The sequence below is a fragment of the Engystomops pustulosus genome, chromosome 8, assembly GCF_040894005.1.
Source record: "Engystomops pustulosus chromosome 8, aEngPut4.maternal, whole genome shotgun sequence".
Classification (NCBI taxonomy): domain Eukaryota; kingdom Metazoa; phylum Chordata; class Amphibia; order Anura; family Leptodactylidae; genus Engystomops; species Engystomops pustulosus.
This window is the reverse complement of record NC_092418.1, coordinates 116309370-116326685: the sequence shown is the minus strand read 5'-3', so window position 1 is coordinate 116326685 and position 17316 is coordinate 116309370. Positions and strand designations below refer to the sequence as shown.

Below are 17316 nucleotides of genomic sequence, written 5' to 3'. Positions count from 1 at the left end.
ATTTAACAAAGATCAAACACATCAGCAAAATAATGAATTTAGAGTAACTTCAAATTAAAAAGTCCATCACTGGTAATAAGGGAAAAAATGAAATAAACAGAATTCCATGACATATAATCCATCACTGTAGATTTATGTTCCTCCATAACTGAACATTCTCACTCTTTTTCCTGAACTCTAATGATTGGATCCACCTCAGCTCTGATAGTATCTGTGTGACTGCGGTCATGGGCTGGAAGGACTCATTATGTACGGACACTCTGGTCCTGGTGTGCCAGTGGTAGTATTTAGTTACCGTGATGATGAGGTACATGGTCCCCCTGTTGATGCCGGCTACCTGTGATGTCACCCCATAGATTACATCAGGGTAGGTCAGAGACTGCAGTCCTGGTATCCTAAGCCTGCGGGACACCTCCTGCCATATCCGCCTCCCTCCCTGGCACTCGGTAATGAAGTGCTGCATCGTCTCCTCCTGATGACAACCCAAGGGGCACATACGGTCTGAGACACTTAAAAACTTTAAATTACCCCTAACAAAAAGCTTCCCGTGCAGTGATAGCCAAGCAATGTTGAATAGTTTTGCAGGGAGCCTAGGACTATTGAGGAGCTTCAGACTTTTCTGCAATGTGGCCGTTGTGCAGTCCCTCAGAGCTGGCTGTAAAGTATAAAAGGTCCTACAGACACTCATATAAAGGTCCTTCCTGGTCTTACTCTCCAGATAGGTCTTATTTATTCTCCACTTTTTCACACACCTGAGACCATACTCCAGATACTGGGGGAGGAAGCCAGGAGTCCATCGGCCCCTCTTGAGACTGCCGCCTCGCACCCAAGACTCTGCAAAAGGCAATATCCAGTCCCTGACACTACTTACCCACAGGAGACCATTATTTGAGTCCAGGCTTCCAAAATTAACTTTCAGAAACATGGAGTCAAAGAAAACCCTTGGATTTAACATATCCAGCCCACCCTCTCTCCTCTGCAGGTAGGTGATCCCTCTTTTTACTGGGTTCAACCTGTTCCCCCATAAAAGCTGGAAGAACAGGCTAAAGAGCCTAGCGGAGAAAGATTCTGGCAAAGGAAAGACGACAGAGAAGTAGAGGAAGACAGGGACCAGGTAAGTCTTCATCAGAGTAACCCTTTCTCTATAGGTCAGCCTCCAGTTCTTCCATCGCTGAACCTTTACATTTCCGGCTTCCAACTTCTCTTTCCAATTTAGTTTGGCATTATCTTCCCTCCCGAATTTAACCCCAAGAATCTTAATATGTGTGGAGGCCTTGGCGAACTGTGGCAGATCAAAGCCAGGAGCAGTATCCAATGTCCAGAAAGCTTGACTCTTCTCAAGGTTGACCAGAGACCCGGAGGCCCCTGAGTAACTTCTGATGGCTGCAGACAACATCTCCACCTCACGAGGTTCAGATATCACCACAGTCACATCATCCGCGTAGGCGACTACCTTCAAAGGCAAGCAATGGGGACCGGCACCCCCTGAAAATCACACCGCTGCAGTGATCGCAGAAACAAGTCTATGGCAAACACATACAGCAGTGGACTCAGGGGGCAGCCCTGTCGCACCCCTGCCTCTACTCCGAAAGTGTCCCCCTGCCAACCATTGATCAGAGGAAAGCTCTTCGCCTCTCTATATAAAGTTCTCAGCCAATCTATAAATTGTCCCGGAATACCGTACTTTGACAAAGTTGCCCATAGATAATCGTGATCAACCCTGTCAAAGGCTTTAGCCTGGTCCAGACCTACAACATATCTCCCACACCTCAGAGCTTTACATCTCTCAAACATCTCCCTTATCGAGATAACTGCTCCAGAGATGTTCCGCCCTTTTACCGTGCCGTACTGAGAGCCTGCCAACAGTGCCGGGGACAAACAGACTAACCTAGAAAACAGAATTTTTGCCAAAATCTTCCGGTCAACATTCAAGAGGGCGATCGGCCTCCAGTTCTTGATGTCACTAGGCTCCTTACCTTTGGACAGCAGAATAAGGGAGGACACTCTCATGGATGGAGGCATCAGGTGATTTTCTAGACAATTTGTAAGAACATCCACAAGGATCGGGGCTAAGAGGTCTCTGAACTTCTTATAAAATTCTGCTGTTATCCCATCAGGACCTGGTGCCTTCTTCAGATGTAACTTATCAATGGCCTCTTTAACCTCCTCCTCTGTTATTCCTGCTGTCAAAGGAGAAAAATCCAAATCTTTAGTATCAGGGCCTGGAGTTGCCTCCAAGAATTGAGCCATTTTCTCTTTATCCAAAACCTTCTTCTGAAATAATTCAGCATAGTAGGATCTCACCACCCCCAGGATACCCTCCCGAGATTCCTGTAAAACTCCCTGGGAGTCAGTGAGACCTGTGATCGATTTTTTTGCCACACGTTCCCGGCAATTTTCATATGGATCTGGAACCCCCAGAGTCCCGTAATCCCGTTCTACAACAAGAGACGTGTAGCGGCTGTACTGATACTGCTTTATCTCAGATTTCAGTCGGTCAATCTTTTGTTTGTCCCCCCCTCCCGCCGAATACAGTGACTCCAATTCTTTCCGCAGCCTGAGATACTGGCTGTACTTACTCTTACCCTTCTTCACTGACAGTCTCTTTAAGAGGGACCTGATCTCCTCCTTGACGTTCTCCCACCAGTCAGATATGTTGTCATAGAAGTCTACTCTCTGGAGCTGGTCCTGAAAAAGGGAGTAAACACAATTCTGGACACAGACATCATCCAGGATGCTGGAATTGAGCCTCCATAACCCCCGACCAATGTCCGACCGGTTAGAGGCTCCCATACAAAAAAATAACGCCAGGTGATCAGAATATGGGACGACTCTCTCGCTCATCCCACTAACAGTCTCTGAGGGACTCACAAACGCCATATCTATCCTACTTCTCCTGTCAGCACATGTGTAGGTGTACTTGGGTTTCCTGCCACCCAGGGTAAACACATCACATAGATGGGCCTGTGATATGATGCTCTTTAGGACTTTGGAGTCTCTGACCACTGCTCTGCCTGAGGACCTGTCACCTGATGTCATGGTAACATTAAAGTCGCCCGCCATTATCACAGGGATTGAGGTAAAAAGATATTGTTTTACCTCATTGAACAGCTGGATTCTCTCTGTCACTGTCTGTGGGCCATAGATGTTGATCAGCCGGAGCCGCCTACCATGGATGGTCACTTCCAGCACCAGGCACCTCCCCATAGAAACCTCCGTCAGCCTGTGCACCGTCACGTCTGTGGTGTTAAACAGTATGGCGACCCCGGCGTACGGCTCCACAGCCAGTGACCAGTAAGAAGGACCAGACCGCCACTCACGCTCAGCCTCACGGAGATGCCCTAAGGTGGTCAGACGGGTCTCCTGCAGGAAGATGACATCAGCGTCCAGATATCTCAGGTGATCATACACGGCGTGTCTGGTCCTTCTTACTTTAATGCTGTTAACATTGCTAGAAGCAACTCTTAGAGAGAATCCAGCCATCATAAGGAAACAGAAAAACAGCGCAGCGACCCCCATCATCATGAGTCAGAGTCAGATTCCCTCTGCCTACCACCAGTCTCCATGTCTGACAGGGGGTCTCCAGCTTCAGAAGAAGGGGGCTTCTTTTTTGTCGGAGGGTCTTCTGTATCCCCGTCACACTCATTATCAATGCGTTCTAACTCACGCTCAAAATCTCCATCTGACTCTGATAAGACATCATATCTATTGGAAAGGACCATGACCCCGGCATCACCACTGGATTTTTTCATGGTCTTAGACCCTGCACCATACTCTGTCTCAGGCTTACGGGTGGATTTGTCTTTTTTCTTTCTTTTGTTCTTTTTGGCCTCCTCGTATTCGGTAGTAGATGTTATAGAGGCTGCTGCCTGAGGCTGGTCCTGAGTGACAACCTCCATATTCTGCTGAGTGCAGACTGCTCTCTGAGGTTCTGGCGCAGTATCACCTGACCCCTGCTGTACCTCCTGCCTAGTTAGTATTAGACCTGACATCAAGGCCTCCTCCTCTAAGGCGTCTGCCTCCTGTACTATCTCGTCATCAGAGAAATCCCTGGCGATGTTATGCCAGGCCTCCGGGCAATCCTTGTGTGGGTGGCCAATCTCTCCGCAGAGGTTACATCTGACCATTTCACAGGTGGCACTGAGATGGCCGACCTCCCCACACAGGTTGCACTTTACTACTGTGCATACTTTGGCCACGTGACCGATCTTACCGCATCTAAAACACTTTCTCGGCTGCCCGGGATAGAAGCAGACGCCTTTCTCTCTGCCTATGAAGAAGCTGTTGGGGAGGTGCAGGGTGATGTTATTATACTGGCGTAACTTCACCAGAACCTTCCACCCTCCAGTCCAGATACCGTCGGCGTCTCTATTCTTGGTGAGGTCTGACACCAGATCACAATGACGCCTGAGCCACACCAGAATATCCTGAGGGGGAACAGACTCATTCCAAAAGATATTTACCACTACGGTACCTGGCCTGGATATGGGAACAAACGTAAACTTATTCCAGTTTGTCCCAGAACCTATCCAGACTAGACATGAGCTTAAAGCTGACATCATAGCCCTGTCTGTCTGGAAGGTTGATGACTGCCAGGATATCATCAGGCGTGAACCCCATCTGGCGGCACAGGAGATCCCGCACCACAAACCTCCTATCTGGGAGATCTTCCTTAGCGCCTCTGTTCTTAAAGCGCACCACGTTCCTCCTCTTAAACGCCTGCCCGGAGTATTGTGCACTGGAGGTAAAGGAGGGAGCGCCGCGGCTCCAGGCATTTCTAGGAGGCTCTTGACGGGGTTCACTCTGGCTATTAGGGGGAGGGTCTAATCTAGGGGGATCTGACTTATTTGGGGGGCTTGATGTTAGAGGGGGGAAATCACATACATCATCCTGTACAACCCCCTGCGCCCCATCCACCTCTATGCTATTATTAGATGATTGCATATCCCAGACAGACTGAGGGTCCCCTCCATCCCCCAACCCCTCAGGTCCATCAGAATGTCCCCCAGTCTCGGTCACAGCAGCACAGATCTCCTGGGACAGTGCATCAGTCTGACACACAGAGGAAAATGCTTTGTCTTGCTGCTGCACGGTCACTGCTGGGACTTGTTGTACCACATCCTCGTGCTCCTTCTCAGTGACTGCTGCAGAGGTCTGCGGCTGATCCTGCGACTGTCCCTTTTGGAAGGAGAAACTAGCAGGTTTCAGTACAGGTGTTGTAACACGGGGCGCATCTTGGGTCTGGGGTCACAGCTCTGCCTCTGCTGCGAGAAGCGCTCCCTATTCTGATATGTCTCAGCCAGGGGTCCCATCTTCTCCAGAACACAGTCCATGTCCCTCACCACCTGTGCCAGCTCTATGCTCAGTGAGTGCAGCTTGGTATCATACAGTCTCTTACTCTCTGGATGCGCAGTTTTCAGGCTGTACATACAGTCTATCTGCATCTGCAGCATTTCCTTATGGTGGCTAAGCTCCCCCATCCTCCTTACCAGTCCTGGGATCTCCTCTGCTAGCCTCAGCTCAGGCGCTCGCACGGTCTCCTTCCCCTGCTGTGCTGGTCGGGGTGCTGCTCCAGGTGGTCTAGGAGCACCCGTCTCCTTTGCAGCTCCATTCTTTCTGCCTGCAGTGGCAGAGCTTGAGGCCTGTTCACACTGTGCAGGGACACTCAGCGGCTTAGCTGTAGATCTTGTGCGGCCTGTAGCGGCCATGCTGGACACCACATCCTTCTGCAGTAAGTTCTCTTGCAGAGTTTGTCTCTCCAGGGATGTTCTTCTCTGTCTGGGTGCAGGAGTGGGGGGCTGTGCACCTGCTGCTCGTCCTGCACTCACCACCTGTGCTGCTCCATGCTGGCCGGGCCTGGGACTCACTTCCATCATTACTTCACTCACTTTGTTTTCTTGTACCTTCTTTACAACATCCATATTCTGTTGACTTTCTTCCTTACAAATTACTCTGGGATTTCCATCCCTTGTAGAAATTGTATGGGAGTTTTCTCCCGGTGTAGGCCTGGAAGCCTGGGCCTTGCTTGGGGAATCTCCCCACCCAGGGTGGCCCCGCCCTGGGCTCGCTCCAGACATCAGGAGACTCAGGAGCTCACACTGCACACAACCTCTCAGCAAGGGGGCAGTATTATAGTAGTTATATTCCTGTACATAGGGGGCAGTATTATAGTAGTTATATTCCTGTACATAGGGGGCAGTATTATAGTAGTTATATTCTTGTACATAGGGGGCAGTATTATAGTAGTTATATTCTTGTACATAGGAGGCAGTATTATAGTAGTTATATTCCTGTACATAGGGGGCAGAATTATAGTAGTTATATTCTTGTACATAGGGGGCAGTATTATAGTAGTTATATTCCTGTACATAGGGGGGCAGTATTATAGTAGTTATATTCCTGTACATAGGGGGCAGTATTATAGTAGTTATATTCTTGTACATAGGAGGCAGTATTATAGTAGTTATATTCTTGTACATAGGAGGCAGTATTATAGTAGTTATATTCTTGTACATAGGGGGCAGTATTATAGTAGTTATATTCCTGTACATAGGGGGGCAGTATTATAGTAGTTATATTCTTGTACATAGGGGGCAGTATTATAGTAGTTATATTCCTGTACATAGGGGGCAGTATTATAGTAGTTATATTCTTGTACATAGGAGGCAGTATTATAGTAGTTATATTCTTGTACATAGGGGGCAGTATTATAGTAGTTATATTCTTGTACATAGGAGGCAGTATTATAGTAGTTATATTCTTGTACATAGGGGCAGTATTATAGTAGTTATATTCTTGTACATAGGAGGCAGTATTATAGTAGTTATATTCCTGTACATAGGGGGCAGTATTATAGTAGTTATATTCCTGTACATAGGGGGCAGTATTATAGTAGTTATATTCTTGTACATAGGGGGCAGTATTATAGTAGTTATATTCCTGTACATAGGGGGCAGTATTATAGTAGTTATATTCTTGTACATAGGAGGCAGTATTATAGTAGTTATATTCTTGTACATAGGGGGCAGTATTATAGTAGTTATATTCTTGTACATAGGAGGCAGTATTATAGTAGTTATATTCTTGTACATAGGGGCAGTATTATAGTAGTTATATTCTTGTACATAGGAGGCAGTATTATAGTAGTTATATTCCTGTACATAGGGGGCAGTATTATAGTAGTTATATTCTTATACACAGGGGGCAGTATTATAGTAGTTATATTCCTGTACATAGGGGGCAGTATTATAGTAGTTATATTCCTGTACATAGGGGGCAGTATTATAGTAGTTATATTCTTGTACATAGGGGGCAGTATTATAGTAGTTATATTCTTGTACATAGGGGGCAGTATTATAGTAGTTATATTCTTGTACATAGGGGGCAGTATTATAGTAGTTATATTCTTGTACATAGGGGACAGTATTATAGTAGTTATATTCCTGTACATATGGGGCAGTATTATAGTAGTTATATTCCTGTACATAGGGGGCAGTATTATAGTAGTTATATTCTTGTACATAGGAGGCAGTATTATAGTAGTTATATTCCTGTACATAGGGGGCAGTATTATAGTAGTTATATTCCTGTACATAGGGGGCAGTATTATAGTAGTTATATTCCTGTACATAGGGGGCAGTATTATAGTAGTTATATTCCTGTACATAGGGGCAGTATTATAGTAGTTATATTCCTGTACATAGGGGGCAGTATTATAGTAGTTATATTCCTGTACATAGGGGGCAGTATTATAGTAGTTATATTCCTGCACATGGGGGACAGTATTATTTTATTGTAGTCTTTACATGTCAATTACTTTTCAGGTGGGCTCCCGCCACTCGGTACAGCTATGTGCACTTCTTTTTGTTCTCATTGGCTGCTCCCCAAGGCTATCACAGATACTAATGACTATACCTTCTGCTGTCCATGGTATGATTAGTGTCACATACACAACCCATATATTTTATGCACCATTGTAGAACTATTTTAGCCACATTGTGCTGTTAGAAAGGGAATCTTCAGATTCTTGTACGTGTCTCACCTTGGGGTCTGTCTCACCTTGCAGGGGGCTCGCTATCTGTGACATTCGCTATGGCAGTGGGAGGTGGAGTCTCCTTCTTCCAATATGCAGATATAGACTCGGGGAGGAACATCTTCATTGTAGGCTTCACCATGTTCATGGCTCTCCTGGTCCCACGCTGGGTTAATGCTGTGCCGACACAACTGGACACAGGTAAGGCCACACCCAAATTTATTATTACTAGTATTGATTGATGGCCATATCCTGATGATTAGATCTGTGCTTTCCTTCTCCAGGCTGGCCAGCGCTGGACATGCTCATCCTGTCACTGCTCACCACTCCTATCTTTCTAGGAGCTTTGTTCTCATTTATATTGGACAATACTGTGGAAGGTGAGAAAATGAAAGTTAAGTTTACGTAAAAAATGTAAACCAGCAGTAAATATACCCCACTTATAAATATATACCAGCAGTGAATATACCCCACATATAAATATATACCAGCAGTGAATATACCCCACATATAAATATATACCAGCAGTGAATATACCCCACCTATAAATATATACCAGCAGGGAATATACCACACTTATAAATATATACCAGCAGTGAATATACCAGATACTTAAATCTATACCTGCACTGAATATATATTCAAGAAGCTTCAAGAAGGGCCTAGATGCCTTTTTACATCTAAATAACAGTGATGCTTATGTTATATAGAATTGTTTCCCTAAATCCCTTCCTCATCCAATCCCTTCCCTTCCTTGGTTGAATTTGATGGACAAGTGTCTTTTTTCATCCATATAAACTATGATATTGCACAAAAGGCAGCGTTAATGTGATGTTAACATATGTGGTGACATCACGTTAACAAAATGCATGTTAACAGATAGTTAACACATGCAGTAAAATTGCATTTACGAAGTGTTTTGTAAATGCAATTGTTAACAATAATGTAATTAGGCAAATCACCTCGCCTCAGCTGTTCTAATGCGTTTCAAAATGCACCGTGTGAATGCGCCCTTACAGATGATCATTGCAGCTTGGGACTAAGGAAAGCTTCCAGAGAGGTCACAGGGGCAGAGTGGGCCATCTGTAGCTAGTGGTTGTCTGTAAGTTGGTGTCCTTAAGTAGGGGACCACCTGTATATACATACAACTTGCACACAAATTCAACTTGAGAACAAACCTACAGAACCTCCCTTGTATGTAACCCGGGGACTGCCTGTAATAACATGGGGCTGTTTATAATGATACAATTACATATAGAGTCTTGTGTTCCTTCTGTGTCCAGGAACACTAGAGGAACGAGGTCTGCAGTCAAACCTCCCCCCCTGGGAAGCAGGATCCAAAGACGAGGCACCGAAGAACCAGGACAGAGAGCTGGCGCTGGTGTATGGACTGCACCCCGTGGTGGCACGCCTCTTACCCGCCACATACCCATTCACCCAGCTGTGCCCTCCCCCAGCTAAGTCCATTATTATTGTGGAGGGAGAAGATGACAAACTCTTGAGCGGACCTCCAGGGACGGATGTAGAACTGGGATGTACACGGAGCATGGACAACCCCGGAGCCTCTGTATAGTCACCAGAGCAATATTTATTTTATTTTGTTCTCATTTTTCAAAGTGATATTTTATTTTTTATGCAGCTGTGACTCCGGATCTCATAATTTACCATCTATCGAGCTTCTGATATAGAAAGTATTGTATCCAGTCCACTATAGCAGGGATCTTGTAAACGTATTTGTTATTATATAAAATGCGAGGACCAAAGTGAAGACTGACACGTGACTACAGAAGATGATATAACGATGATCACTACTGTCTTACTTATTGTTCTACTTTAAGAAAATAAGTTACATAAAGGGCAAGTAAAGAATAATCAGTGATACACTAATATCACCATATAAATATATAACGGCAGTGAATATACCATCCACATGAATATAGACCTGCAGGGAATATGTATTGTACATAAATATATAAAGGCAGTGACTATACCATACACATGAATATATTCCTGCATTGAATATATACAGTATATATTGCAGCACAGATCAAATCGAAGATTATACAGTAATTTCCTTATATCACCAACCACAGATTTTTCACATTCAGAAAAAAAGATATATATGCCAATATTGAAGCTTCTCCAAGTTCACTGGAGGTATATCCTCACACTGCTGTGCTCTGTGCTCTCTGCAGTCAGAGTTAGGTATTGTCCCTGGAGATATGTGTAATCAGACCTCACACTGCTGTGCTCTGTGCTCTCTGCAGCCAGTGTTATGTATTGTCCCTGTAGAGATGTGTAATCAGACCTCACACTGCTGTGCTCTGTGCTCTCTGCAGCCAGTGTTATGTATTGCCCCTGGAGAGATGTGTAATGAGACCTCACACTGCTGTGCTCTGTGCTCTCTGCAGCCAGTGTTATGCATTGTCCCTGGGGAGATGTGTAATCAGACCTCACACTGCTGTGCTCTGTGCTCTCTGCAGCCAGTGTTATGTATTGTCCCTGGAGAGATGTGTAATCAAACCTCAAACTGCTGTGCTCTGTGCTCTCTGCAGCCAGTGTTATAGATTGTCCCTGGAGAGATGTGTAATCAGACCTCACACTGCTGTGCTCTGTGCTCTCTGCAGCCAGTGTTATGTATTGTCCCTGGAGAGATGTGTAATCAGACCTCACACTGCTGTGCTCTGTGCTCTCTGCAGCCAATGTTATGTATTGTCCCTGGAGAGACGTGTAATCAGACCTCACACTGTTGTGCTCTGTGCTCTGTGCAGACAGTGATATGTATTGTCCCTGGAGAGATGTGTAATCAGACCTCACACTGCTGTGCTCTGTGCTCTCTGCAGCCAGTGTTATGTATTGTCCCTGGAGAGATGTGTAATCACACCTCACACTGCTGTGCTCTGTGCTCTCTGCAGCCAGTGTTATGTATTGTCCCTGGAGAGATGTGTAATCACACCTCACACTGCTGTGCTCTGTGCTCTCTGCAGCCAGTGTTATGTATTGTCCCTGGAGAGATGTGTAATCACACCTCACACTGCTGTGCTCTGTGCTCTCTGCAGCCAGTGTTATGTATTGTCCCTGGAGAGATGTGTAATCAGACCTCACACTGCTGTGCTCTGTGCTCTCTGCAGCCAGTGTTATGTATTGTCCCTGGAGAGATGTGTAATCACACCTCACACTGCTGTGCTCTGTGCTCTCTGCAGTCAGAGTTAGGTATTGTCCCTGGAGATATGTGTAATCAGACCTCACACTGCTGTGCTCTGTGCTCTCTGCAGCCAGTGTTATGTATTGTCCCTGTAGAGATGTGTAATCAGACCTCACACTGCTGTGCTCTGTGCTCTCTGCAGCCAGTGTTATGTATTGCCCCTGGAGAGATGTGTAATGAGACCTCACACTGCTGTGCTCTGTGCTCTCTGCAGCCAGTGTTATGCATTGTCCCTGGGGAGATGTGTAATCAGACCTCACACTGCTGTGCTCTGTGCTCTCTGCAGCCAGTGTTATGTATTGTCCCTGGAGAGATGTGAAATCAAACCTCACACTGCTGTGCTCTGTGCTCTCTGCAGCCAGTGTTATAGATTGTCCCTGGAGAGATGTGTAATCAGACCTCACACTGCTGTGCTCTGTGCTCTCTGCAGCCAGTGTTATGTATTGTCCCTGGAGAGATGTGTAATCAGACCTCACACTGCTGTGCTCTGTGCTCTCTGCAGCCAATGTTATGTATTGTCCCTGGAGAGACGTGTAATCAGACCTCACACTGCTGTGCTCTGTGCTCTCTGCACCCAGTGTTATGTATTGTCCCTGGAGAGATGTGTAATCAGACCTCACACTGTTGTGCTCTGTGCTCTGTGCAGACAGTGATATGTATTGTCCCTGGAGAGATGTGTAATCAGACCTCACACTGCTGTGCTCTGTGCTCTCTGCAGCCAGTGTTATGTATTGTCCCTGGAGAGATGTGTAATCACACCTCACACTGTTGTGCTCTGTGCTCTCTGCAGCCAGTGTTATGTATTGTCCCTGGAGAGATGTGTAATCACACCTCACACTGCTGTGCTCTGTGCTCTCTGCAGCCAGTGTTATGTATTGTCCCTGGAGAGATGTGTAATCACACCTCACACTGCTGTGCTCTGTGCTCTCTGCAGCCAGTGTTATGTATTGTCCCTGGAGGGATGTGTAATCAGACCTCACACTGCTGTGCTCTGTGCTCTCTACAGCCAGTGTTATGTATTGTCCCTGGAGAGATGTGTAATCAGACCTCACACTGCTGTGCTCTGTGCTCTCTGCAGCCAGTGTTATGTATTGTCCCTGGAGGGATGTGTAATCAGACCTCACACTGCTGTGCTCTGTGCTCTCTACAGCCAGTGTTATGTACTGTCAGGCCCGGCTCCAGCACCCGGCATACCTGGGCAAGTGCCGGGGCCCAGAGAGCTGCCGGGGGCCCACACACGCTGTGAACATCTTCAATCCTTACTTTCTGTGATTGAGCTGTGTCCTCCACCATTCCTCCCCCACTCGGACAGGCACACACAGCACAGGTAGAGACTACAGAGCTGCCTGTGTGGTGCAGCACATTATGGGTTAACCTCCCCCCTATCACCTCTTTACATGGAGCTGCAGTAAAGCTGAAATCCGGCAGCTCAGAGATCGGGACGAAGAGGAGGAGGAGGAGGAGGAGAAGAAGCCTGAAGACTCCTCTGTGTGATGCCAGGGCCGCTGCAGACACCACAGGTTGTGTGTGATGGTATGTGACATGTATGGATGTGTACATAGTGAGTGTATGGTATGTGTGATGATGTGTTTGCCTGCATGTGTATCTGTATCTGTTTGCATGTATCTGTCTGTCAGAGTGTGTTTTTGCCTCCATGCTTGTCTATCTTTATGCATGTCTCTGTCTGCCTGTATACTGTATATGTCTTGCTGCATGTGTGGATGTATGAATGATATTAATCATCTCAAATGTACATGAGAAACAGAGAGGGTTCAGTGTAAGCAGTGATGTGTATTATGAGGTTACACAGCAGCTCAGGTGTGTATTATGAGGTTACACAGTAGCTCAGATGTGTATTCGGAGGTTCCGCAGCAGCTCATGTGTGTATTCGGAGGTTCCGCAGCAGCTCAGGTGTGTATTATGAGGTTCCGCAGCAGCTCAGGTGTGTATTATGAGGTTCCGCAGCAGCTCAGGTGTGTATTATGAGGTTCCGCAGCAGCTCAGGTGTGTATTATGAGGTTATGCTGCAGCTAAGTTGAAGTTTCAGTTTTATTGCTTGGCAGAGTGGAGGGGCACACATTTTTATGTTCGCCCTGTTGGTTAAATGACCTCAAAACTGCCCTGACCGTGACACGGCTGTTTGGGATGATAAACTGGGGAATATTTCGGGGAACAGGAGACAGTTTTTTAGTATTTGAATTTTTAATGCTGGCACGTGAGTTCACTGCAAAGGGGCCCACTGAGGCACTGTCGCCCAGGGGCCTACTGAAACCTGGAGCCGGCCCTGTGTACTGTCCCTGGAGAGATGTGTAATCAGACCTCACACTGCTGTGCTCTGTGCTCTCTGCAGCCAGTGTTATGTATTGTCCCTGGAGAGATGTGTAATCAGACCTCACACTGCTGTGCTCTGTGCTCTCTGCAGCCAGTGTTATGTATTGTCCCTGGAGAGACATGTAATCAGACCTCACACTGCTGTGCTCTGTGCTCTCTGCAGCCAGTGTTATGTATTGTCCCTGGGCAGATGTGTAATCAGACCTCACACTGCTGTGCTCTGTGCTCTCTGCAGCCAGTGTTATGCATTGTCCCTGGAGAGATGTGTAATCAGACCTCACACTGCTGTGCTCTGTGCTCTCTGCAGCCAGTGTAATGTATTGTCCCTGGATAGATGTGTAATCAGACCTCACACTGCTGTGCTCTGTGCTCTCTGCAGCCAGTGTTATGTACTGTCCCTGGAGAGATGTGTAATCATTCCTCACACTGCTGTGCTCTGTGCTCTCTGCAGCCAGTGTTATGTATTGTCCCTGGAGAGATGTGTAATCAGACCTCACACTGCTGTGCTCTGTGCTGTCTGCAGCCAGTGTTATGTATTGTCCCTGGAGAGATGTGTAATCAGACCTCACACTGCTGTGCTCTGTGCTCTCTGCAGCCAGTGTTATGTATTGTCCCTGGAGAGATGTGTAATCACACCTCACACTGCTGTGCTCTGTGCTCTCTGCAGCCAGTGTAATGTATTGTCCCTGGATAGATGTGTAATCAGACCTCACACTGCTGTGCTCTGTGCTCTCTGCAGCCAGTGTTATGTATTGTCCCTGGAGAGATGTGTAATAATTCCTCACACTGCTGTGCTCTGTGCTCTCTGCAGCCAGTGTTATGTATTGTCCCTGGAGAGATGTGTAATCAGACCTCACACTGCTGTGCTCTGTGCTGTCTGCAGCCAGTGTTATGTATTGTCCCTGGAGAGATGTGTAATCAGACCTCACACTGCTGTGCTCTGTGCTCTCTGCAGCCAGTGTTATGTATTGTCCCTGGAGAGATGTGTAATCAGACCTCACACTGCTGTGCTCTGTGCTCTCTGCAGCCAGTGTAATGTATTGTCCCTGGATAGATGTGTAATCAGACCTCACACTGCTGTGCTCTGTGCTCTCTGCAGCCAGTGTTATGTACTGTCCCTGGAGAGATGTGTAATCAGACCTCACACTGCTGTGCTCTGTGCTCTCTGCAGTCAGTGTTATGCATTGTCCCTGGAGAGATGTGTAATCAGACCTCACACTACTGTGTTCTGTGCTCTCTGCAGCCAGTGTTATGTATTGTCCCTGGAGAGATGTGTAATCAGACCTCACACTGCTGTGCTCTGTGCTCTCTGCAGCCAGTGATAGGTTTTGTCCCTGGAGAGATGTGTAATCACACCTCACACTGCTGTGCTCTGTGCTCTCTGCAGCCAGTGTTATGTATTGTCCCTGGAGAGATGTGTAATCAGACCTCACACTGCTGTGCTCTGTGCTCTCTGCAGCCAGTGTTATGTATTGTCCCTGGAGAGATGTGTAATCAGACCTCACACTGATGTGCTCTGTGCTCTCTGCAGCCAGTGTTATGTATTGTCCCTGGAGAGATGTGTAATCATACCTCACACTGCTGTGCTCTGTGCTCTCTGCAGCCAGTGTTATGTATTGTCCCTGGAGAGATGTGTAATCAGACCTCACACTGCTGTGCTCTGTGCTCTCTGCAGCCAGTGTTATGCATTGTCCCTGGAGAGATGTGTAATCAGACCTCACACTGCTGTGCTCTGTGCTCTCTGCAGCCAGTGTAATGTATTGTCCCTGGATAGATGTGTAATCAGACCTCACACTGCTGTGCTCTGTGCTCTCTGCAGCCAGTGTTATGTACTGTCCCTGGAGAGATGTGTAATCATTCCTCACACTGCTGTGCTCTGTGCTCTCTGCAGCCAGTGTTATGTATTGTCCCTGGAGAGATGTGTAATCAGACCTCACACTGCTGTGCTCTGTGCTATCTGCAGCCAGTGTTATGTATTGTCCCTGGAGAGATGTGTAATCAGACCTCACACTGCTGTGCTCTGTGCTCTCTGCAGCCAGTGTTATGTATTGTCCCTGGAGAGATGTGTAATCACACCTCACACTGCTGTGCTCTGTGCTCTCTGCAGCCAGTGTAATGTATTGTCCCTGGATAGATGTGTAATCAGACCTCACACTGCTGTGCTCTGTGCTCTCTGCAGCCAGTGTTATGTATTGTCCCTGGAGAGATGTGTAATAATTCCTCACACTGCTGTGCTCTGTGCTCTCTGCAGCCAGTGTTATGTATTGTCCCTGGAGAGATGTGTAATCAGACCTCACACTGCTGTGCTCTGTGCTGTCTGCAGCCAGTGTTATGTATTGTCCCTGGAGAGATGTGTAATTAGACCTCACACTGCTGTGCTCTGTGCTCTCTGCAGCCAGTGTTATGTATTGTCCCTGGAGAGATGTGTAATCAGACCTCACACTGCTGTGCTCTGTGCTCTCTGCAGCCAGTGTAATGTATTGTCCCTGGATAGATGTGTAATCAGACCTCACACTGCTGTGCTCTGTGCTCTCTGCAGCCAGTGTTATGTACTGTCCCTGGAGAGATGTGTAATCAGACCTCACACTGCTGTGCTCTGTGCTCTCTGCAGTCAGTGTTATGCATTGTCCCTGGAGAGATGTGTAATCAGACCTCACACTGCTGTGTTCTGTGCTCTCTGCAGACAGTGTTATGTATTGTCCCTGGAGAGATGTGTAATCAGACCTCACACTGCTGTGCTCTGTGCTCTCTGCAGCCAGTGATAGGTTTTGTCCCTGGAGAGATGTGTAATCACACCTCACACTGCTGTGCTCTGTGCTCTCTGCAGCCAGTGTTATGTATTGTCCCTGGAGAGATGTGTAATCAGACCTCACACTGCTGTGCTCTGTGCTCTCTGCAGCCAGTGTTATGTATTGTCCCTGGAGAGATGTGTAATCAGACCTCACACTGATGTGCTCTGTGCTCTCTGCAGCCAGTGTTATGTATTGTCCCTGGAGAGATGTGTAATCATACCTCACACTGCTGTGCTCTGTGCTCTCTGCAGCCAGTGTTATGTATTGTCCCTGGAGAGATGTGTAATCAGACCTCACACTGCTGTGCTCTGTGCTCTCTGCAGCCAGTGTTATGTATTGTCCCTGGAGAGATGTGTAATCAGACCTCACACTGCTGTGCTCTGTGCTCTCTGCAGCCAGTGTAATGTATTGTCCCTGGAGAGATGTGTAATCACACCTCACACCTCACACTGCTGTGCTCTGTGCTCTCTGCAGCCAGTGTAATGTATTGTCCCTGGATAGATGTGTAATCACACCTCACACTGCTGTGCTCTGTGCTCTCTGCAGCCAGTGTTATGTATTGTCCCTGGAGAGATGTGTAATCACACCTCACACTGCTGTGCTCTGTGCTCTCTGCAGCCAGTGCTATGTATTGTCCCTGGAGAGATGTGTAATCATACCTCACACTGCTGTGCTCTGTGCTCTCTGCAGCCAGTGTTATGTATTGTCCCTGGAGAGATGTGTAATCAGTCCTCACACTGCTGTGCTCTGTGCTGTCTGCAGCCAGTGTTATGTATTGTCCCTGGAGAGATGTGTAATCAGACCTCACACTGCTGTGCTCTGTGCTCTCTGCAGCCAGTGTTATGTATTGTCCCTGGAGAGATGTGTAATCAGACCTCACACTGCTGTGCTCTGTGCTCTCTGCAGCCAGTGTAATGTATTGTCCCTGGATAGATGTGTAATCAGACCTCACACTG

At 47.0% G+C, this 17316-nt stretch overlaps 1 protein-coding gene across 1 annotated transcript in view; it reads left to right on the top strand.

Annotated features, from left to right (window-relative positions):
• SLC23A3 (solute carrier family 23 member 3) overlaps nucleotides 1-9809 on the top strand; it is a 31889-nt gene extending 22080 nt beyond the window's left edge. Inside the window, exons 9-12 of the mRNA XM_072122342.1 lie at nucleotides 7824-7929; nucleotides 8066-8233; nucleotides 8317-8412; nucleotides 9316-9809. Coding sequence (XP_071978443.1) covers nucleotides 7824-7929; nucleotides 8066-8233; nucleotides 8317-8412; nucleotides 9316-9605 — 660 coding nt within the window. The 3' untranslated portion in view covers nucleotides 9606-9809. The remainder of the gene's footprint in view (nucleotides 1-7823; nucleotides 7930-8065; nucleotides 8234-8316; nucleotides 8413-9315) is intronic.
• Nucleotides 9810-17316: the final 7507 nt, after the last annotated feature.